The sequence below is a fragment of the Alternaria infectoria genome (genome assembly GCF_024043175.1).
Source record: "Alternaria infectoria strain BMP 0036 chromosome Unknown scaffold_4, whole genome shotgun sequence".
NCBI lineage: Eukaryota > Fungi > Ascomycota > Dothideomycetes > Pleosporales > Pleosporaceae > Alternaria > Alternaria infectoria.
The window spans coordinates 964,145-986,749 of NW_026250693.1; the positions used below are offsets into that span (position 1 = coordinate 964,145).

Here is a 22,605-nt window from a genome sequence, read left to right on the forward strand (position 1 = left end):
TACTTCCCACCTTTGCCATACATCCTCCACTTGTTTGATGCGTGGACAGAAGGAAGCAACTGCGGACGTCAAGACCGACCTGAAAGAAGCGCCCAGCATCATTAATCCTGGAAATCAATCGCCATGTCCATCATGGCCTCTTCTTTCGGAACTGGCGAGGCTGAGGGTTTCTCGTAGCGCCGTACAGTGCCTCAGTCACCCATTCGCTAGCCGGCATGTCTCCTCATGCAGACTCGTTCACCGGTGGCAAGGAGATTGGCCCGAGACTGCGCTTTGGTGTTCCACGACTTCTGGCAAGGCTCAATGTTCATCGTTCATCGCTCATCGTTGGGGAGGGCGTCTACGCGTTGCTGCCGCCTAACAAAACAATGCTTGGCGCCTAAGTCAACCCTGGTACCGCGCCCTCATCAAGCAGTCGCGTTTTCGACAACACCACCTGCCAACTCTTACAACATCGCAATACCCCACTTCCGTCGTATTGCGAATTCCCTCACTCGTTCTTGCCCCCGCCCGCTGCCTCGTTGCAGCAGGCACTCGAAACAGCCATGGCGTCCGCCGCGCGGCTGCCATTTCTTGAGCAGCAGTACTACCATATCGCGCTGCCCCGCAATGTACCTGGCCGCGAAGATGGCAACTTGCATCGCGTCGAGGAGGCTCTCTTGAAGCGTATGCTTGACGCCGTTGCAAGGCTCACCCCCAGTGTCGCTGCAGATGTTGCTCCGCACGTCCAAGGACTGCGGAAGACATTGCTCGCATGTCAAATACTCAATATTGATGGAACCATTGGCAAGGCGGCGCTGATGAAAGAGCTTCGCGACTTCAGCCATGGGAAAATGCTTGTTCTGCATATCGCACCTCAGAACTGCGCTTTGCTCGTGTATCCCTACGACACCTCCGGCGAGCGCAACATCATTTTCGAAGCATTCGAGACATCTGCAACAGCCGACAAGGTGCTTGCTGCCAAAGGCGCGCTACAATGGGACTGTAAGTAGCTGACATACATCGGTGTCGCGCATTTACTGATCTTGAACTTACCTGTAGTCCCCGGCTGCGCGGTATCCGTCCCAGCGTCGACTATCAACGAAGAAGCATTCCAGGAAGCTCTCGCCACCTTCATCGAACAAGCTAGCAGCGAGTCGGTCACAAAGTTTGCCGCTATCACTTGGAAGGCAGCCGCCACGATTCCGGAGATCCGAGACACGAGTGACCCCGCTCTCATATCTGGCTTATTGATGACTATACTGGAGGCCAATGGCGCTGCAGTTGCGGTTCCTCGTCTACGGAAGCGCGTGCGCGATACAGTTACCTTTGATAATGCTCGGACACCATGGAGGAGATCCGCTTTCTATCTGGTCCTTCGAGTAGCGGTCCAGCGTTACTTGTATCACCACTTGGGTGCAGAGGTCGGAAGACTCCACTACAAGACAATGATGTGTCTCCTGCATGCGCAGCTATTGGAAGATGTGTTGAAGAAGATACCTCTTGATGCAGCCTTCTCACTCCGCCAGAAGCTAGGTCGCCGCCTCGCCAAGCTTACATCCGATGTCCATGGTGCCGATAGGTCCGCCTTCAACAGACATTCTAATCTCTTACTGTCCTTGAGTGGTAGTTTCGAGTCCTCCCTGGCGACGACTGGTGGCTACTTGAAGCAAGTCTGGCGTAATTATAGCAAGTCGCGGGAGCGTATTATCCCAAAGCTACGCCAGTACGCCCATCCTCATGAGTTCCAACTTCGTTTGATGAACAGCGGTAGGTTCTTGAAAGGAGTGCTAGTGGAACACGCACATTCTCCACGACCTCAACAACGGACTGCTCCCGAGCTTCTGCAGCTTTTTGAGCGATCTGTCGCTTCTGTCAGACCCTATATGCGAGCTTTGGAAAGCCATGTCGCTTCGTCAAGACTCCTTGAGGATGTTGTACTTCCTGCCAAGCGTTCAACGCAATCAGAAGGCCTCCGAGCGATCCGGTTGAGTAAGGTGATTCATGAATATGTCACCAACATCAACGCGGTAGACCACGCTTATCCCAACCAAAAGAGCCAGCAGTTGCTCCATCTCATGGAGCTCTGGGTTCTCATGGACAAGGATGCCGTAGCATGCTACCCGTTGCTCGAGGAGTACCATCCTGGGTTCGATCCAGATTTGTTGGATCCCATCCAGCTCCTTACACACGAAGAGATGATTCGGAGTCAAAAAGTACGCATGTATTTGAAAGCTCGCTTTCGAGCACGGTCAAGTGTGCAGTCCAGAACTATCTTCGACGATCCTGCCGACGATTGCTTTGCTGCACAGTATTACGATCGGGAAGACCATCAGGGCGAACTGTGTGCAATGCGAGAAGACATCGAGGCAAAAGCCGATATTGCATATGACGCGAAGCACATCGAATGGGAAGAGAAAAGTCAGCACCATGCTCAAACCATCGACAGGCGAAATGAGAAGGAGTGTATCTGGGATGCTTTCGTTGCTGGGGATGGCATGCCTGAATCACGTCATCGCCTTCCTTGCGAATGGCATAACCTCAACCAAGAAGCTAAGGGCATCAGGATCCAGATCTACGAGCATCCATTACCGAGTTATGAGCCGGCTGCCAAAGCAGCACTATTCGAGTTACAATGCCCAGAAGTATTCGCCGCCTACCGAGACGCAACTTGGCTTATACTTTCGACTCTTTGTCGCGAGCCGACCGATAAGCTTGATCGGATGTCGCTTGTCCGGGAGTACTCACAGCTTCGCTCATACGTCAACAAAACCAGCTGTCGAGTGAGTCTGGGCTCGTACAAGAAGGCTCATCTAGAGTGTCATTACGCGAATTGGGGCTTTCCAATTGGGGTAGACGAAGTCATCCGGACTTGTGGCCTCAAGCCCAGGTACTACGACAGTGTTGGTGAGGCATGGACCGATAGATGCGGTAAAGCTTCCTTCTGGCATCATTTCCCCGTGAAGCTTCCCCTCAATTCGCCACTGATGTCACTTGGACTCAATTACCTTCTGTGGCCGACATCCAACGAGATCCAGGCGAACCAAGCTAGGTGCCCTCAAGGCGTTGGCGTTCATGAGTTTACGGCACTCCAAGGTCTCTTAGTCGGCACTCATTCAAGATGGCTCGACCTTCTCAGGGAACTGGGCTCAACCAATCTCAATTTTTCGTCCGAGTCCACATGGTCGCTCGTCTTGCGTATGGTACTTCAGCTAGGGTCAGACCGTGCGGCCTTAACCAATTATACCGACACCCATCGCTCTCTCTTGGATGATGGTCTTTGCAGCAAGCTTCTGCAGCAAGTCCGCTATCGATTGGAAGCGATCCGACGAAACTGGCGCGAGCCCGTACAGATGGAGATCCTCATCACTATCCTACTCAAGGTGACCTCACTGAGCCCAAGCACATCAATCTGCAACGACGGAAGGGAACTTCTCCATGAAGCCCGCAAGATCACCGACGGCTGGCGCCGCGAGCTGCAACCGATGGTCACGGAAGATCCAAACGTGTTACAGCCAGCTATATGGGCGTCACTCCTGTGCAAGCAGACAATGCACATTGACGACTGGTTGGGAGCCCCTGAGGGTCTTCGCATGTATGTTGATGCTTCAATCTCGCTCCGATACAACTTGGCCGGGAGATATGACACAATGCCGTTCAATATGCGCAACGCCATCGCTCAAGATACACTCTTCGCTTACGAGCATCGTGAGGCCACGAAAGAAGCCATCATGAGGAATGCAGAGACGTTCAGAGCTGCTTTAGACGCTGTATGGCATGTACCCGGGGAATACGACGTCACTGAGCCCGGTTTAGCAGTCGTTCCTGACACTTGGTACCTCTCATACACATTGCAGTCAACGGCTGAGCAGCACTCCTACTTTGTGCATTACGACTATGTCTACGGCACCCTGCTCATCGACGGTCAAGAGATGGGAACTCTTCCGCAGTCGTACCGCATGAATGACACCTATCGACACGTCCTTGGTGATAAGAATCCAATCGTGTATCCTTCACCTCTACGTGGCATGGATTTCGCATTGTCAGAGCCCATACGTGGCCATCGAATTCATCTAGGCTACCGCAATAAGCGGCTGATTATTCGGGCTGACCTGGGCGGCGAGCTGCTCGAATTCATTCCTAGCCATGTTTTTGGCGTGGAAGGCCCTACGCCCGATCTACCTAGACCGTTGGTTGAAACATGCTACCACTGGCTGCACGTCTACAGTGGTCACATCGAGATTCGCCAGAACGCTCCATGGGCACTTAAGCAGGGAAATTGGTGGATACGTTGGCATCCATCCGGCTTCTACCATGCTGTTCGACGGTTCCAAGATCCATCGCAGACGACTTTGTTGGACACGGGAAGTGAATTGGTCAAGACCATTACCCGGATCTTCACTCACTTCGAATTCCCCTCCCAGATCCTGGTATTCGCGTCAACTAACGGAAGAATCACCGTGGAGTTGAAGCGGATGGAATTGAGCTTTCATATCAACCGAGAAGGCTTGCTACACTCGTTGCGCCTCGGTGCCGTCATTCTACAAAACCAAGATGCGGGTACCTGGTATGGCCTCATGAACAAGATTGTCGTCCAATCTGTTGCCAATCGTCGGCAGAAGAGCATACTGATTCCTTGGGGAGGCATCCGAATTTCGAAAGACGGTCCCCATGTGTCTGTTGACATCGAGATGGGCCAAGGCATATATCTCAAATACGCGGTCAATGATGTCTTGGGACGAATTGACTGTGCACCCGAACCTCGCCTCCTCTACATGAAAGCCTTGCTACATGCCTACACGTCACACGCGATCTTTGATCCACTCACCCGGCGGACGGGAAAAGAAGAGGCTCTCTACCTACTCCAAACGGGTGCCTATCAACCTTGGAACCCGTTGTTACGCGATGAGATATCCACGTTGGAACGTATTGCAGAACTATCACCGAAGCGAGGGTATTACCCTCCAGATGCTAGGTGCATGGAGACAGTACTGTGGCGTCCTGAATGCACAGTGCATATGCAAGACGATCGGTATGTCAATGCGGTCGCCAAGATACTGCAAACGTCTTCCAACTTATCCCAGTTCTACCTCGACCGGGACATTCAGGAGACCATCAAACTTGACCCGGACATAGCTCATCTGGCTGCTCGAGCAGTCGCGAGGTCCGTCGATTGCGGAATGAAGAAAGATCACAGCTCAGACACTGCCTACAGCGCACGCGACGCCCGGAAAGCTTCACGAGATCGCCTGAATGTGCTTGAGATATCAAAGCTGCTCCAGGATTGGAAGTCAACTTGCTCACTGGACACAACACTGATCGCACTCCTTCACGATGCTCCAGTTGTGGGCGGTTATGACAAATTCTACCGCAAGTGTCTGCTTACCGACCACCTTGCTGTCGACATCAGAACTGAGTGGGGCGCGCTTGCTCAGAGGTCACTACAATGTAGTGTCGACGATAGGTTTGGCTTGATGTTCCTGCTAGGAACCATCGCGTTCTCTTCAGATGTGGACCTAAACCTTCTGCGTGTACTCATATCTTTCGCAATGATTCCGGAGATCCGAGCCATTGCAGTTCCTTCCCATGCCGCCTACTTTCACTTTCGAGTGGATGGAGCGCCTCCTGTGTCCTACTTGATATCGCTTATGGAGAAAGCACGAATGCCATTCGCCGAGACCGGCTTTAAGAAACGTTCACAGCTAGTGAAAGCCGAGAGCTTACATGGCCCCGGTGTCGATCGAGCCTGCGAGCTACTGGCTAGCTCAGTGGTGGAGCAGTGGCCAACTCCCGACATCGACCCGGCACTATTGGTCGCGATTGACCCGACATACCTCGACATCGAACAGGCTCTAGCTGATGTAGCTCCTGAATGGATCCGCCTTACGCGCAATCATGAGTTGGCGCTATATCTAGAGCAGGTGCAGGAGGCACTCTTCCGTGTGACTGCTGATCGCACAGAGCTTGGCGCAGACGTTGAAGTAACTCCATACACGGAGCTGCTGCCATCTGCCCTGTATTCTACGAGATCTAGGCAGTACGATGACCTCTCGCTTTCAGACCTGTTGAAGGCTCCAATTGTCAACGCTGCACCGCCAAGGGAGGTGCGTTCTCTCGCTGCCAGCTCATATGCCGGAGCTTTGGCTGTCAGATCGGGTAATATTGCGCATCATCCTGTCAAGACACACAACTTCATGGATACCCTTCAAGGCAAGAAGGTAGCAATCCATCCTCGAGTACCCAAGGCGCAGCCGCGAGAGATTGGAGTTCTTAGGGGTATCGTCGCCAACTTCAAAGACCCGGCTTCTTTCGTGCAGTGCAGATACGCGAAAGAAATGAACGCGAGCATTGATGCTCTCCAGAAGCGAATCTCGCATGTACAGCACACAGCTCATGGCACCCATCCTCAGATCACAACAGAGAATATTGTATCGGTCAGAGACTCAGCAATAGCAGTTGTTGAACGACTCCGCAATGCTCTCTATCTGCATGATCCGCAAGCAAAATGGCTTCAGATGGCGGATACTTGGCCTAGGCTGACAACAGTGGAGCTTCTTACGGAGCTTCGAATCGCTTCCGGCACCACTTTCGGTAGTGGCACCAAAGAGGCAATTGTAGCTTTCGGTGTGGCTGTAAGCAGACTCCAACGACTACTTCGGATACAAGATGCCCAGAAGAGGGCAAAGAATCAGCAAGAGCGGGACGAATGGGCGAATGAAGGCCATAGCAATTGGAACCCAGAAGACTATCCGGACTGGCTACTACTGGAGATCGACGGTGACATTCTCATCCGAGAAGAGCAGGTACAAGTTGCCCTAGCGACAATTTCACCCCAGTCGGACGAAAATTCAGTTCTGCAACTTTTAATGGGTAAAGGCAAGACGTCATGTATTCTTCGTACGTATCAGCGTCATTATCCAGATCTTCCTCAACTGACTTGCCACAGCCATGGTAGCGTCACTTCTTGCTGATCGGACCGATCTCGCTCGCGTTGTGGTTCCAAGAGCTCTCTTACTCCAGTCAGCGCAAGTGATGCAAGCCAAACTAGGCGGACTAGTGGATCGCGAGCTCATGCATATACCCTTTTCTCGAAAGACTCCTCCTACCAAGGCGTTAATGAGTTTGTACGGAAAGATTCATGCACGCTTGAAAGATCGTCGCGGTGTGCTTATTGCGTTGCCTGAGCATGTGCTCTCGTTCAAGCTGAGTGGACTACAACAACTCTGTGACGACAACCTCGAAACAGCCTCTATGATGATCGACACACAGCGCTGGCTTGATCGACATACCCGCGATGTTCTAGACGAATGCGACGTTTCGTTAGCAATCAGGACGCAACTTATTTATCCATCCGGTACGCAGACTACAGTGGACGGCCACCCGATGCGATGGCAGGTCATCCAGGCATGTCTTCACTTGGTGAAGGACTTCGCCTCAAACGTCCAGTCACGTTATCCTCGCAGCATCGAGGTGGTCAATCGTGGCAGCAACGGGTTTCCTCTCATTTATTTCTTGCGCAAAGACGCCGAGGATTACTTGATCGAGCTATTGGTTAGGATCATCTGCAAGGGTCAGACTCCGTCGATACTGCCTTGTGCCGAGTACCCAGCCGCTCTCGTCAGAGATGTACAGGACTACATCTCGAAACCAACTGTGCGCGGTCAAACAACATCCAGGATCACCACCTTCTTCCGAGACAAGCCAACTTTGATGCGGACTGTCAACTTGCTTCGTGGAATGTTTGTGCATCGTATCTTGATAACGACCCTCCGCAAGCGCTGGAACGTGCAATATGGTCTGCATCCAACCCGCGCACCTATCGCGGTGCCGTACCTAGCCAAGGGTGTACCATCTCCTACAGCTGAATGGGGGCATCCTGATGTTGCAATCACCTTGACGTGTCTGTCATTCTACTATCAAGGCTTGACTGGCTCTCAATTCAAGGAAGCCTTTGCCCACCTAGTCAAGACGGACGAACCCAGTATCCAGTACGAGAAATGGTTTCCCAAGGGCGTGGACATCCCGAAAGAGCTAGATGACTATGCCGCCATCAACGCCGAAGACATGCGGCAACTGAGCGATCTCTATCAGGTCGTGCGCTTCAGTGCCTCCCTCATGGACTTCTACTTGAACAACTTTGTGTTTCCCAAATATGCGAAGACCTTCAGCCTCAAGCTTCAGGCATCTGGCTGGAACCTTTTCCCGTCCTTCCAGGGTACCACGGGAGCCCGTATCACTGGCTTTTCTGGCACAAACGATTCGAGGCACCAGCTTCCTCTACTAGTGCAACAGCAAGATCTTCCACAACTAGCGCATACCAATGCGGAAGTTCCTTACTATTTGCTGGCGCCTCGCAATCAGTCATACATACGCATGATCTTTGGGAACGGAGCGCGATGGACTGAAAAGGACCTGCTCGAGAACCTCGCTAATCGCCACACGCATGTTATGAAGAATGGCACCTACCAAACTCATCATCTCCCAAACAACCTGAGTAACTTCAATCAAGATGGACGCATACGAATTCTGATTGATGCCGGCGCTCAAGTTCTCGAGCACTCGAACAAAGACTTCGCCAAAGCCTGGCTTGATGCCGACCATGATGCCGCAGCAGCTGTGTACTTTGACGATGATCATCGTGTATGGGCATTGTATCGTACAGGGAGATGCGTACCACTCGTCGCATCGCCATTCGTCGACGACCTGGATCGATGCGTCGTGTACCTAGACGAAAGCCACTGTAGAGGTACCGACATCAAATTTCCACCTCATGCGAGGGCCGCCTTAACGCTCGGGCAACACTTGACAAAGGACACGTTGGTGCAGGCTGCCATGAGACTCCGACTTCTCGGTCAAACCCAGTCAATTACGTTCTTTTCTCCTGTTGAAGTCCATCAGGGTATACTGGACCGCTTGCCAAAGGGCACCAGTGAGTTTCACCAACCCACTTCGGGTGATGTCCTTAGATGGGTGTTTGGCCAGACCTGCGACACTATGGAACAGCTCGAGCCCTCCTATTTTGCACAGACGTCGCAGTATCTGCAGCAAGAGCAAGCCCGGTTGGAATATCCCGAATACCTGCAGGATGTTCCATCGCGAGAGGCTTATCTCGCAACGGTCCGTATAAAAGAGGCACTCTCCCTGAAACAGCTATACGAGCCAAAAGGTGAGCGTCACCGGCGGGCTGGTCCTAACACTGCCACCATCGCATGGAAACCTTCGCTGCAAAACATATATACCGAGCTTGTGAACCGCAAGAAACACTTCCAGGATCGAGGTTCGGCCGTCCATGCATCAGCTTTAGAGGAAGTGGAAATTGAGCAGGAGCGCGAGACTGAGCGCGAGGTAGAGATCGAGGTCGAAAACGTTCGTGAAGTACAACAAGCCCTTCTTTTCAGCCCATACAAGACAAAGAAACTACACGAAGACATTCGACATTTCGCAGAGTTCGGGCGTCTCGTCCCTGGGAGCGATGCCTATCAACCTCTGTTCTCGGTATTGGGACGGATGACTTCACTCGGCCTCAAGCATACGGTCTATTCGTCGATGAAGTCCGGTTCGTGGATCTCAGCTGAGTTCTCTCGTACAATCGAGGTCTACACTCCCAACGACAATTACATTCGTTCCTCTCATTGGATTCTTTGGAGCACAGTCAGCCAGCAAGCACTCCTTGTTAGCCCTGAGGAAGCCGACCAGCTCATCCAGATCATGCAAGAGCAACAGGTGCTTCAAGACAGCATCAACGTTCACCTCATCATCTATGCTGCACCCGTCACTCGAAGGATGCTTCACTTCAACCAGCTTGACTACTATGCGATACCGGCTCTACCTGCAGACTTCAAAGCTCCCGTCTGGCTTCGGGTCGAGATGGGGATTTTCGCTGGGCGTCTCTACCTCGAGTGGGATGAGTACTACCTATTGCTGGAGTACCTTGGCCTCGATGAGAACCTATCCCAGCACCCGGAGAAGGATGCATTCGCAAAGAAGCCTCTGACTTTTGGTACGTATATTCCGAACATATAACAGGAAACAATTTACTAACCATGTGTACAGTACATGAATGGCTTGCTCTGCGCCGCAAGGGTCAAGACTTCGAGCACACTCCCATGGGTTTCGTTACTACTGGCAAGCCGCTTACAGAGAATCATCCGTTCTTCCGCAAGCTCGCTCTTGGAGACGATCCGGCTTTGCGTCAGCATGTCGCCCGAGCTGTACCCGGTCAGCTTGATGCTCAAGACGAGGAAGATCACGATGACCACGACGATGAGGAGGAGTTTGTTCCGGCTGTTGAGCACGTTGACGACTCGGAAGGCGAGGACGAAGGGTTTGAGTCGAGTGGCGATGAGGCCTTCTTGGATGCGGAGGAAGGGGAGTAGACTTAGGTGCTCTGCGCACCAGTTGGTCTATGTATAATAGCACGATAGTAACAGGAAAAGGCTCACGCGCGATTCGCGATGGGCTTGAAACAAATGCCCTGCATCTGCATGACGTGAAGACAAGCACCTTGACTAAGGACCTTAGTACATTGAACACCCTAGAGCTTACATTGACACCAGTTTTTTCAATTTGTTCATTCTGTTTCAATGCAGTCTTCAGACAGGCTCAAGGGTTTTCCCTGCATGAGGTATAAGCCTGCGTACGATAAGGTGTTACAATGCGATGGGTCGGGAGCCTGGTGGACGGGATACGGAGATTGCGGGAAAGGGCCAGATGCGAAGTTAATATATCCTGATTAGCCGATCCGGTCGACTGGTACTAAATGTAGCTATATCCATATAGTATGGTACAATTGAAGGGTATTTCGGCATGTACGACAAATGTACATATTGGGCGCGTCCCGCATTCAAGCATCCGTCATTCTTCTTCAAAGATCTCTCTCCCATCCTTGGCTGGTGTGGCGGTGCCTCGTCCCGGATATGCGGCTCTGCGAAGCCACACCTTTGGCGCCAAGCATCTCCAAGACCTGCAACGTGTGTCTGTCCAACTCGGATCCGGCGGTGGAACGGGGCTGATCGTGCTCATACGGATTCGGTCGAGCTGACGCGGGTGTACATGGGGAAGCGTGTGGTCTTCCATACGGCGAACTTCCTCACTGCAAAACTGCAAGGTATAAGTCTTCATTCTGTATGATTCCAAAGTCCGTCTTCTTAACGCCGCTCCGTCTATCGCGCTTCTATGGTACTACTGCGAGTGTATGGAATGAACTTACTATATGGCGAATAGCACGAAGATCAGGACGAAGACGTTGGCAATGGGGTGCGAGACGGTCTGGTGGAGCATGCTCTTCGCGCCTGAGGTTCGGTCTCCGCTCTCGGCTTTCTTTGCGAGGTCAATGACCCATTGCGCTGCCTCGTCGCCGAACAGGTCGAAGTAGTTCAGGTGCTTGGACATGTCCTTGTCCTTGGTATGGGGTGCGCAGATGGGGTCGCCAGGCTGGCAGTACTCGCGGAGCTTGCCAGCGTCAGCGTAGGGTTGGAGACCGGCGTTCTGCTCTGCGGTTCGTGGCGCGCCGCCATCCGAGATCTCGCCGCCGCCGTGGGTGAAGGACTGGTTTGCGGATCGTCGCGTGGGGCCGAAAGCAAGTGCTGCTACGACTGCGGAAATGTTAGTATAGGTCTCGACGTTGACATAAGATCGGAGTCGCACCCTTGGATCCGGGCGCACTTGAGATGTTCATGGGTGGGTTGTCTTCTTGAGTGCAGCCCCAGAGTGGACCGCCACCACCACCGAGCACGTCGAGCGCGACACTTCCACCCTGGCTGAAACCCATGACAATGAGGTGGCTGTCCGGACACCTCGCAGTGTAGTTCCTCATCTGCTCGGCGCCATTCATAGCCCCCTCGTGCGACGATATGCACCATCGCTCTCCGCCGTTCATGGCCCAGTACTGCACATCCTCATATCCGCAGGCCTTGGGGTTTTCCTTGGTGTTGAGCGCATTGCACACTTTGCCGACTGTCTCGATGACGTGGCCCGGGTATGGCGAGGTAGAGCCGCGGGCGAGGAAATGATGGTAGGTTTGGCATTCGTCGGTCTTGAGGGCCTCAAACTGGGGGCAGTCTTCGAGCTTGGTGCACACGGCGAATGCGGTGGAGGCGTACAAAAGCGCCGAAAGCGCTATCCGGGGTATCATGGTGAATGTGGAGAATGAGAGGAGGGAGCAACGCAAAAATGAGTGACTCGTCAACGACGGCAATAGCGGCAAGTATGTCGGGGGCGGATTATCGAACAAGCAGGGAACACGGCAGACTCTCGCTCAAACACACGGCAAAGGGAAAGTCGGCGGAAGGTGACAAGATGGAGAAGCCGTGGAAGCAACGTCGAAGATGAGGTGGGGACTAGCCATCGATCTCGTTTCACCTCCTGTCATTCCTGGGGAAAGGCATGCGCGTACCACAACGTGCCAAGCAGGGAGTCGACATGCTTGACGCTCCTGCGTGGCCCCGAAAGGTTTGAGAATGGTGATGATAGTCGTAGGCCAAGCTTTTTGGCGCCGTCCCGCCCGGAAAGAACGGCTATTAGGGCCCCCGTGCGCCTCACAGCCGCCTCACAGCCACTCCTGCGCCGCACCTTGGGAACCTGCAGAGGGTACAGTGCGTGCGGAAACGCGAGACATCCTTTGCGATAAGAGAGAAGAAGAAGAAGAAGAAGAAGCGGCACAGTGTAAGATCGCGATTGTGGCCGAGGTCTGAGGATCGGTGGATCGAAGATCGCGTATGAGGAAGCGACAGATGGGAAAATGAAGGCGCATGACTCAGCTGACGCGTAACCCGAAATGCGTGCCCACTCGATAGGGGCCTCTCGTCAACTCCTACTCCATGCGACCAACAACCGACAATACCCACGACTTCATCCCACACTGACTTCAATATCTTACTCTCGTCTGACCTACCTGCTCCAGATATTCCGGAGAGATACTCGGTCTTCCCCACGTCTTACTGACTGAATTAACAGCCTTTCTGGCCAACAAGGTCTATTCCAAGAGCGACACGATTCATCTTTCCAAAGCGACATGCCAGCAGCAGAACACTGCGTCTTCCTATGCGACTTCCCTTGCGACATGCGACTCCACAGATACATCCAAATCGGTACCTTGCAGCGGAACCGGAGTAATGATTGATGTGCTGCGACCCATGGAAACCGTACTGTTGGCTATTTCGATTCAACACCTTATGCGACCATCTACCGAAATACACGGCACTGTGTCTTCGCACAGCGACCATTGAAGGAGAAATCAATTCTCGACCGGGTTCTTCATCTCGTCCACGGCCTCTAGTATGGGATGAAAGTGCCTCTGGACATGTCTGCGAACCTATCAACACTCGAAGCGGACATTTGCCGTCCAAGTTTATCGCATAAGACTGGCCTTGGCTCTCCCAACTCCTCCGCCATGCCAACCGTCCGTGCACTCCGGTTTCCAAGTGCCTCACTTTCACTGGATGTAACATGATGAGATTATGGACTGCAGCCGATGTTTTACCGCGCGAAATTTTCGCATTCACTGCCAATGCGACGCGGCATGTCCTTGTCGCGGATGGATCCTTCGGGTTCCTTCCCATTTCGTCCCGGAAATGGCCTATACACTGGATCAACGTCTGTCCATCGTCTGAATACTCGGAGGGTTCCTGTAATCTGGGACACGCTCACACCTACACATGGCTATGTGAGGACTTGGGCTTGATGGACTTCATCGCAACATGCCCAGACCGATGACGACAGCGGCCAAGCTGTCGGGTGTGACACCGGCCTGCTTCGGCGCGGTTCTCGCGTTGTCAGATGCGGCTCTCGCTAGCGCGGTCGCTCCCGACGTGGATGACCATCAGACGTCACCAAGACCCTTCTCCGCATCATGTTGCATCGTTTGATAGGAACGGCAGCGTGGGAAGGCTGCGCATCGTCCGGAAGGACCCAGCATGCCGCACTTGCGCGTTTCGCGAAACACCAGCTCGGTTCCTTTACTAAGAGCTTCATCTATACGGCATCTAGGGAGGCCCACATACCTGAAGTGGATAAAAGTACCATTCCGTCTCCACGCCTCCGCGAGACCCTGCCTCCAAGACCAGCCATCATTGGGTGCACAGTCCCCGTTAAAGTGCGGACACATTCTACGATACGCTACTACCAGCTACTGTCTTGGTCCGCGTGCGATGTGCGTTAATACGTAATTCTCCATGTCCTTGGTTTCCTCCACGCTGCGCTGTGACCAGTCTATCGTTCTTTCCCGCGTCTATTTATCCTCTCAACTTGGCCCTCCTCAAACGTCTCCATTGACAAGTTCGTTTCTTGGTCGCATCTTCCTCGTCACTTCGATTCCCCCGTCTCGACCACACTCACTCGGTACATGCAGGCGTAAGTGCTTGGTCTCCCTCTAACCATGGATCACAAAGACGTCCCTTCTGCCCACGGCAACCTTCCCATGCAACATACACACGACCTCGACAACAAGCCCAAAGCTCTCAATGATCTGCCCGTATCTGCCCAGCGACCTACAGTAGCCCTTGCAGCAGACCCTACTCACGATCCGGAAGACCCTTTGCGACAAAAGAAGCACGGAGACCCCGAAAAGCTCGAAACCTCCTCCGAGCACGACACGAACCTAGGCGACGTATCCGATATCCAAAATGCAAGCAAACGCCCCACAAGCAGTGCAGGAACGAAGAAACTCAACACAACACAAACTGTCATCATCTTCATGACCAATGAGATCGGCATCGGTATCTTGTCATTGCCAGCCGCTCTGAACACCCTTGGGTTCTTCCCGGGTATCATTGCCATTGTCGGTATGGGGATGCTTAGCTTGTACACTGCCTACAATCTCGTTCAGTACTGGCGCAAGTATCCTTACATGCTCAACATTGTCGACTACGGACGCGTCCTCGGCGGTCCCTGGCTCGAAGCTGTCTTTGCCATTGGCTTCCTCATCAACATGGCTCTCATCAGCGCATCGGCAGTGGTCACTATTTCGATCGGTCTCAACACCGTCAGCGAACACGCGACCTGCACGGTCGCCTTCTCGGTCGTTGCGGCCATTGCCATGTGGGCCATGTGCGTACCGCGTAGTATGCGTTTCGTGTCATGGGCATCGTGGCCCTGCACCATCTCCATCTTCTCGGCCGTCATGTTCGTCATGATTGTGCTTGGTGTTCAGGGTCCCCGCAATGCGGGAGCACCTCTCAACCTGAAAGCTATCGGAAGTCCCACCTTCACTGAAGCTGTCGCGGCGTTCCTGAACATCGCCTTTGCTTTCAGCGGCAATCAAGCGTTCCCGACTGTCCTTGCTGAGATGGAGGACCCCTCTCGCGACTACCCACGCGCTGTCACCATTGAGAAGTGCGCCACTACCACTATCTACTGCATCGTCGCTGCGGTCGTCTACGCCCTTTCCGGTGAATCCGTCGCTTCGCCAGCGCTCGGATCTCTCCAACCCTTGATGGCAAAGGTCGCTTACGGAATCATCTTTGTTGGACTCCTTGGCACTGGTTTGGTGTTCGGCATGACCGCCGCGCGCTACCTGCACGTCTTCTTCCTGCGCGAGATCGGCACTCGCCAGGCCAAGAAAGATGGAAGCTTCAACGCTGAAGTCTCATCTAGCGCGTCCGGGTCGTCGCGTGGCCGCCGCGCTTCCATCGCAATGGGTGACGTCGGTAACAAGACTGAATGGGCTGTCTGGATCTTCTCGGTTACCCTGTTCTGGGTCGTCGTGTGGATCCTCGCCAACGCCATTCCGGTGTTCAGCTCCCTTCTCAACATTTCCGCCGCGCTTCTGCTATCATGGTTCACCTGGGGTGTTACTGTGCTTTTCTGGTTCCATCTCAACTGGAACGGCAAGTGGCGATCAAGTACAAAGAAGCTTGCGACGGCCGCTCTCAACGTGTTCATCATGTCGGTCACGCTCTTCATGATGGTACCTGGCATGTACGCCAGTATCCGCGCTTTGATGAACACGTTTGCCACAACAGATGTTAACGGCGCATTTACATGTGCGGACAACAGCATCTTGTGAAGACTTCACGTTCTTCTGGATATATGAATTAAGCTTTTACCTTCACAGGCTACGAAGTAGTCCACCTCAAGATCTCGCTTTGTTCCTTTTACAGCCTCGTCACAGTGTCCAGTTCGCCTAGAGATGCTAACTCGACGCGTCGCAAAACGAAAAACATCGAGAGTCATGCGCGTTGTTGTCTTTCAGGAACTGTCGTGACAGGTGAACGCGACTGCCTTTTCGGGAAATAGGTCACGGCCACCACCGAGGAACGACCGCGACTACCAACGACAACCGCTGACCCTACATTTAGGTCCTAGTATATGCCTCCAGAAAATATCAAGACGTTCCTTGCACTTCTGACACTGGTTTGGCAGGTCTCTGTCGTGAGTACCCACATAACAGAACGTGGTCGAGGCATGACATCACCTGCGCATCATCCCGGCATCCACTTCAAACATCACGCCGTTTTGCCGCCTATACATTAGGGTCTTATGGATCTATTCCCGAACTTGTGGTACCCATGCAGGAACAACCGCTGCGTATAGGCCGGAAATGAATGTAAGAATCATCGCCGCATCATACAAGGTGCTCGCCATGATGCCGACGACTTGCCGTGTCGTCGATCTACATGCTGCGCGAGTATAACAATAGATATCAGGACGTGCTGTCTCGATTTCAGGTCCAAGTAGGATTCTTTTGTCGTACGAGAATCCCAGTACTATCGAATCGCAAAGATGCAGCACGTCCTTCAAGCTGGTCTATCCTCTGGGATGTCAGCCGTCACTGGTATCCACAGCGGCAAGCACACCAAGCCTAACCCAGTCGACCCTTCCTTTGATGGTCTCGCAGCTGTCATGCCAGTAGACTGGATCCCAACCGCCGACAAAAAGGTCACATACAAGGGCAAGAACGGAGATGTCCACGCTCCGCAACTGTGCATCGGTGCCTGGCCTTGGGGCGACACTTCTACCTGGCACTGGAAGCCCGAGGAAGAGCCCCATGTCGCCGCAGCATGGAAGCACTGTGTTAGCAAAGGGGTCAACTTCATCGACACCGCCCAAGTCTACGGCACAGGCATGAGCGAGACCATCTGCGGAAGACTAGTCAAGGACATGCCAAGAGACAGCTTCGTCATGCAAGACAAGTATTTTGTCGTACCACAAGCAAAAGATGTCCTCCACCCCACCATGGCGCCCCTCAAGAAGCTCGAAACCTCACTCAAGAACTTCGGCCTCGATTACATCGACATTTACCTGGTACATGGCCCCATTCACCTTCAAACCATCCCCATGATCGCCAAAGGCATGGCCGAGTGCGTGGAAAAGGGCATGACCAAAACCGTCGGTGTCGCAAACTATAGTCTCGCAGACATGATCAAGATGCAAGACGAACTGGCCAAATACGGCGTCCCACTCGCCATCAACTAAGTCGAGTTCTCCGTCCTCCGCCGCGAACCAGAGCTATCTGGCCTCCTCCAAGCCTGCAAAGAACGCGGAATCGTCTTGCAGTCCTATTCCTCGCTTGCTCAGGGCCGTCTGACTGGCAAATACACGGCTGACAACCCGCCGCCAAAGTCATACCGCTTCTCCAGCTACGATATGAAGGACATTGAGCCTGTCAACGCGGTGCTGAAGAAGATTGCGGAAAGGCGTGCTGTACCGCAGAGTGCTGTTGCGCTGAACTACAACATGTGCAAGGGTATTACGCCGGTATGTGGTGTGAGGAAGGAGGAGCAGGCTGTTAGCAATTGTGCGGCGCTGGGATGGAGGTTGAGTAATGAGGAGATTAGGGAGATTGATGGGGTTAGCTTTCAGGGGCATACTACGAGTTTGTGGCAGCAGGGTTAGATGGAAATGGGCGACGCTGGTCCGCAACTGAATGAGCAATGACATAGCTCCGTACGAGTGTGCTGAAGTATTGAAATTCTACGCCTATCTCAGTAGCGAAACGAAGGCCTACTTCATGTGCATGTCGTTGCTGAGCAGTTAAACTCGGGTGCTATCCGACCTTATCACAGAGGCTACATACTGTATCAAGAACCCTGGAAACCGATTTTTGTATACCCATGCCTTGTATTCCTTCTTGTAGCGGTGACAGTGAGCAGGGATGCCGGCCCGGCGGTTGGACTGAGTGATATTGTCCATCCACGGCTCAGATGCCTCGGACTTGACTATCATATCCACGTCAAGCTCCTTGCTGTAAGAGTGAATCCATAATTCCTCCACAGATTTCCCGAGAAACTTGCTCCATCGGCGCTGAGAGGTAGTGGAACTGTTCAAGTCGGCAGATCGAACTCGAGAGTGCTTGATTAGTTCTTGGAACTGCGTGTCGAGATCCAATGCTCGCTTGCTAAGCGTTCTTGGATAGTAGTACGAGCGGAACAAGTGGTTGACAGGGCGGACAGAGCTGATGCCGCTAAGCTTGACGGCAAATTCCGGGTGCCTTTTGCATACTCGAATAAGCGGAGCTATGTTAACGCGAGGGAAGGTTTCATCGCAGCGGAAGGTGAAGGAGGTACTACCGACCAAGGAGTGTCCTTTATGCGGTAACAGAAATGTCTCCATGTAGGCGGCGAGGTATCTGAGAGGGACTCGATGTGTGAAGTGCTGGTATTGCAATGGAAGCGCTTCTTGCCGAATCTGGTAGTTGACCTGGCAGAGATGGAAGTAGGTCCGATATCCGATCTCATGCACCGAATGTGATCCGCGAGTAAAGCTCTCGTGTCCAATTTTTTTGCAGTATGAGTATATCGTGTTGCGCAATTCTGCAGTGAATGTTAGCGCACTGGTATTTGTCGACCTAAAGAGTTGCTGCTTTACCTCCGGGTAGATCCATAAAGCCGAGCTTTGTCGCATCTTGTTTGGTACCAAGTCGGCGCAGTGAGTGCGTGTTTTCTGTCTGCATGGCGACTGCGAGATGGTGCGGGTCGAGGCTGAAGTTTGGTTGTAGTTGTGTGCTGTGGTAACCGGTGGGAGTTGATACGTATGACTGAAGAACCTGGTGAGAGAGTGACCTCGGGGGCGTCCGCCATAATGCGCTAGTCCATATTGGTAAGTTTATTCACACATTCGCGCATTGGTCGAAGGGAACGCTTCGTCACTATGATTACGCAGACTCATAATATGATTGGTCTACTGTCTTGGTCGTGATACCGCCGAACCATGGACGGACGCAATGATGGTTCGTGGTAGCGGACCTGCCGAAGACATAGGCGTACACCATCCTAGATAAAGTCAACATGCACCCTCCAATATTCACGCCACAACCTTCCACATTCAACAAATTCCGACGTCGATCGCACCGTTAAACACACATCATGCTGACCGGCACTACTGGGTGTTTAGTAATACTACCATGGCTGATCTCACTTGCCGCATGCGACATTCTTTTTGGTAGGCAATCCATACCAGACTTGAGAAAATCAGATCATGAGTACTTGTACGGAGATCTTCATCATTCAGAAGACGCAGCAAATATCATCAAAGACATGTTCGAAGCACCGAGCCAACTCACCTGGCTCTTCATCTCCTTCAGCCTCATCGGACTCTCCACCTGCTATTCGCGCTCATTCGAGAAAATGAAGCACCAGCTTCTTCACTGCCTCTTAGCTACCAGCCTCATCGTGCGATTTTTAGCCATATTCTCAGGTATGCTGCATTTGAAGCTGCGATCCCTAGACTGGATTATTCACTGGCTTGCAATATCACCTTTGAACATCCTCGTCCTTACAGATTTCATTGACCTCCGTGCTTGGGAATGTACGTCTTTGGGAACATTCCTCAACAATGTTTGGGAAGGCGTGTCTGGTGATCCCGCAGCAACCGACCGCAACCATATCGTCAAGCCTCGATTCGACTGGACGATGATCTGGAATACGACAGAATTGGTATCAACCCAGGACGCGATCATTCGACTAGCCTACTACCACCTCTTCGAGAACGCGGTACGCGTCCTGTGCCTCCGATACTATCACCCACACAATGAAGGCGCGCCATACACTACGTATATCAACAACTCGGAGATCTTGACCGGGTTACTGGCGCTCCAGGTGGCGGCTTGGACGTACTGCAAGATGCGTGAGAACGCCAAAATGCTGGGAGACGTTGAGAAGGGAGCTGCTGCCCTGCAGATGGGTCCAATCGTTGCAGATCGTCTTTAGTCCCGGTGGATCGTGGCCTGCCAGTATTTGTTGATCGTCTGGTATCGTATATTCATTTTCCCGTATGTATGTCGCATATCGAAGATGGCCCGAGAATATTTGATGAGGTGCTCCGGCCTGACAGTTCCCGTGGTGGTGGATCGTGGTTGGCAATGACGTCGCGCGTTGGACATTTCCGCAAATCGTTAGGCTGCGATGTCTGGTCAAGCATGCACGTACCCGAAGAGCTTTGCGTTAGACAATAAAGGTATAGAGAATCAAATAATTCCGCCATGGACGCTCAAGTGACCGAAGCTTTTTCTTCGGCGATTTTCGCTAGTCCGAGATGAGCCCATTGACCGCGTGTGAACGGGTCACAGACAAACTTTCATGGCAACCTTAATCGACATGTAAGTTGCGCCAGACACATCACCTGCGCGCACCGTCCCGGCGACTACCGGCAGGCCGGACAAGATGCGGGCATGATGCCAGGCGCTGGAATTGTGAATCTGCCGCTGCAAGGCAGATAAGATAAGCCTCATCGAAAGTGGGGATCGGAGGCGCTGATCAGGGGTAAAGCACGTGCCCCACCCCGGTCATCTCAGTGTGATAGCAATCTTACCGACGACTTCATTCGCCCAATGCGTTTCATCGACCATTGAAAGGGTTTAGCCTTTGTTCTCACTCGATGCCGCAATCCTGACTGAAGAAACATATGAGCTAGCAGGTGCCCCAATAGACGGTTGTGCCGGTCTCTTTACTTTTGTGCGACTTGCCCACAGTACTTATTCCTAATACCCACGCACTCGCCGTGGTGGTGTGGAAGAGCAGCCATGTCGTTTTTGGGCGACCTTTTCAGTTGTGGTCGGGCGAGACGGACGCGTGAGACGTCAACAGAGCCGCTTGAAACAAACGACGCGACGCCCGAGCCCAGCAACGCGCATGGAACTACTGCAACCACCCTTCACCCCACGATTGAGAAGCCGAGCGACATCACCGCGCCCAATGAAGACCGTTTTGAGCGCGCCGCGAATCCAGTGAGCGCAAGTGTACGGTCTAGTGTTGAGAGTCGCGGCAGCAAGAACGATGATGTCGAGCTGGCTGTCATTTCGGAGAAGTCGAAACCAAGTGCAGGATGGATGGTCGAACAGAGGGTCCTAGTCACAGCTACATCCGCCACAAAGCAAGACACATCGTCAGTAGCCGAGGAGCAGGAGCCTTCGCAGCAACTCGACCAAAAGCACGAGGAACACCATGCTCGTGCAGTCACCCCGCCTGTTCGCTGCGCCACCCCTGAACAGGAGCCATGGAACTCGACTCCCGTCGCCTATACCCAAGTCGAGCCTGAAGTCCACGACATTGCCGCCGCTGCGCCTGTGCGATGTGCGACACCTGAACCAGAAACCCGTGCGATCACCCCCGAGCAGCAACCCGAACCGAGTACCCCGTCTGTACACGATGAGACACCAGAACTGGCTATCGATGAAGTCACATCCACCAGTTCCGACGTTGACGATGTTGTTGAAGACATCCCGGCACCCAAGAAGACCGCACCACTTTGCTTCCTCGACATGCCGCCAGGTATGTTACTCCCTAGCCCATAAATGCACACACGCGCTAATATCACACAGAGATAAGGAACCGCATCTACGAGCGCATGAGCGAGGAGGTGCCCATCAGGATGTGCCGTCACGATGATCCGGCACTGGTCCAACGCGAAGGCGAAGCCACCCCGACCAAGCGGAGACAATACTACAACCTTACGCAGGTATGCCACCAGCTTCGCGAGGAGTTCCTACCGATATACGCGGAGAAGGCACACTACATCATCGACCTGTGGAGCCAGAAGTCGAACCTGGTCAAGATTGATTCGCTCAAGGGCCATGTCTCTTTGGACATCGATGCTGCGTGCTTCGACATGGAGCCCATTGACCTGTTGCCGCTCATCCGATGCCTTGTCCGCACGCGTCGCACCGATTGTCGTTTCACCTCCACAGAGGGAGTTGTCTTCCGCAGCATCTCTGAGATCGTCGGCGAGCTTAACAAGCTGCTACCAAACCCTGCCAACAGCAACCAAAGCTGGCTTACCGCAGTCAACGGGCCGATGAAGAGGATCGACTTGCACCTGTTTCCCCACGACGACATCCGACAATACTACCGATTCCGTGGTGCCGAGCCCCTGCTGCGCGTAGTCTACCCATCGGCCGTGAGTGAGGAGTGGATGAAGCGGGCCTCCAAGTCTGAGGGATACGAAGCGTACTTGCAAAAGACTGGATTGGACAAGTTCGAGATGCACGTCGTTATCGGCCACGCTTCTCGACGGACTACAAATGAAGGTCGCCTGCCGCTTGATTGGCGCATGAGCTACCAGCTATCGAGGCACTCCATTGACAGCCGCGCTCCCCGCATGTCTATGGATATCGCAGCTGCTCGCATGTCCATCGACAGGGCGCCTCGCATGTCATAATGACGAATTGATAATGTTTGGGGCGAATGCGCATAC

The 22,605-nt window shown here is 53.1% G+C and overlaps 6 protein-coding genes across 6 annotated transcripts; 5 read left to right on the forward strand and 1 right to left on the reverse strand.

The window, feature by feature from the left end:
• Window positions 1-545: 545 nt before the first annotated feature.
• J4E92_003329 (uncharacterized protein) lies at window positions 546-10,355 on the forward strand (the record flags this gene model as incomplete). Its single annotated transcript, XM_051494727.1, has 4 exons — window positions 546-984; window positions 1,042-6,876; window positions 6,926-9,979; window positions 10,033-10,355. 4 exons carry the CDS (start codon window positions 546-548, stop codon window positions 10,353-10,355), a joined length of 9,651 nt encoding a protein of 3,216 aa, XP_051355020.1.
• An 832-nt stretch (window positions 10,356-11,187) lies between these two features.
• J4E92_003330 (uncharacterized protein) lies at window positions 11,188-12,112 on the reverse strand (the record flags this gene model as incomplete). The annotated part of the gene is made up of 2 exons (XM_051494728.1): window positions 11,188-11,573; window positions 11,626-12,112. 2 exons carry the CDS (start codon window positions 12,110-12,112, stop codon window positions 11,188-11,190), a joined length of 873 nt encoding a protein of 290 aa, XP_051355021.1.
• A 2,241-nt stretch (window positions 12,113-14,353) lies between these two features.
• Window positions 14,354-15,982, forward strand: J4E92_003331 (uncharacterized protein; the record flags this gene model as incomplete). The annotated part of the gene is made up of 1 exon (XM_051494729.1): window positions 14,354-15,982. One exon carries the CDS (start codon window positions 14,354-14,356, stop codon window positions 15,980-15,982), a length of 1,629 nt encoding a protein of 542 aa, XP_051355022.1.
• Window positions 15,983-16,698: 716 nt separating this feature from the next.
• J4E92_003332 (uncharacterized protein) lies at window positions 16,699-17,391 on the forward strand (the record flags this gene model as incomplete). The annotated part of the gene is made up of 1 exon (XM_051494730.1): window positions 16,699-17,391. The coding sequence occupies one exon, from the start codon at window positions 16,699-16,701 to the stop codon at window positions 17,389-17,391; it is 693 nt and encodes a 230-aa protein (XP_051355023.1).
• A 2,060-nt stretch (window positions 17,392-19,451) lies between these two features.
• On the forward strand, window positions 19,452-20,123 carry J4E92_003333 (uncharacterized protein; the record flags this gene model as incomplete). Its single annotated transcript, XM_051494731.1, has 1 exon — window positions 19,452-20,123. One exon carries the CDS (start codon window positions 19,452-19,454, stop codon window positions 20,121-20,123), a length of 672 nt encoding a protein of 223 aa, XP_051355024.1.
• Window positions 20,124-20,935: 812 nt separating this feature from the next.
• J4E92_003334 (uncharacterized protein) lies at window positions 20,936-22,569 on the forward strand (the record flags this gene model as incomplete). Its single annotated transcript, XM_051494732.1, has 2 exons — window positions 20,936-21,683; window positions 21,734-22,569. 2 exons carry the CDS (start codon window positions 20,936-20,938, stop codon window positions 22,567-22,569), a joined length of 1,584 nt encoding a protein of 527 aa, XP_051355025.1.
• Window positions 22,570-22,605: the final 36 nt, after the last annotated feature.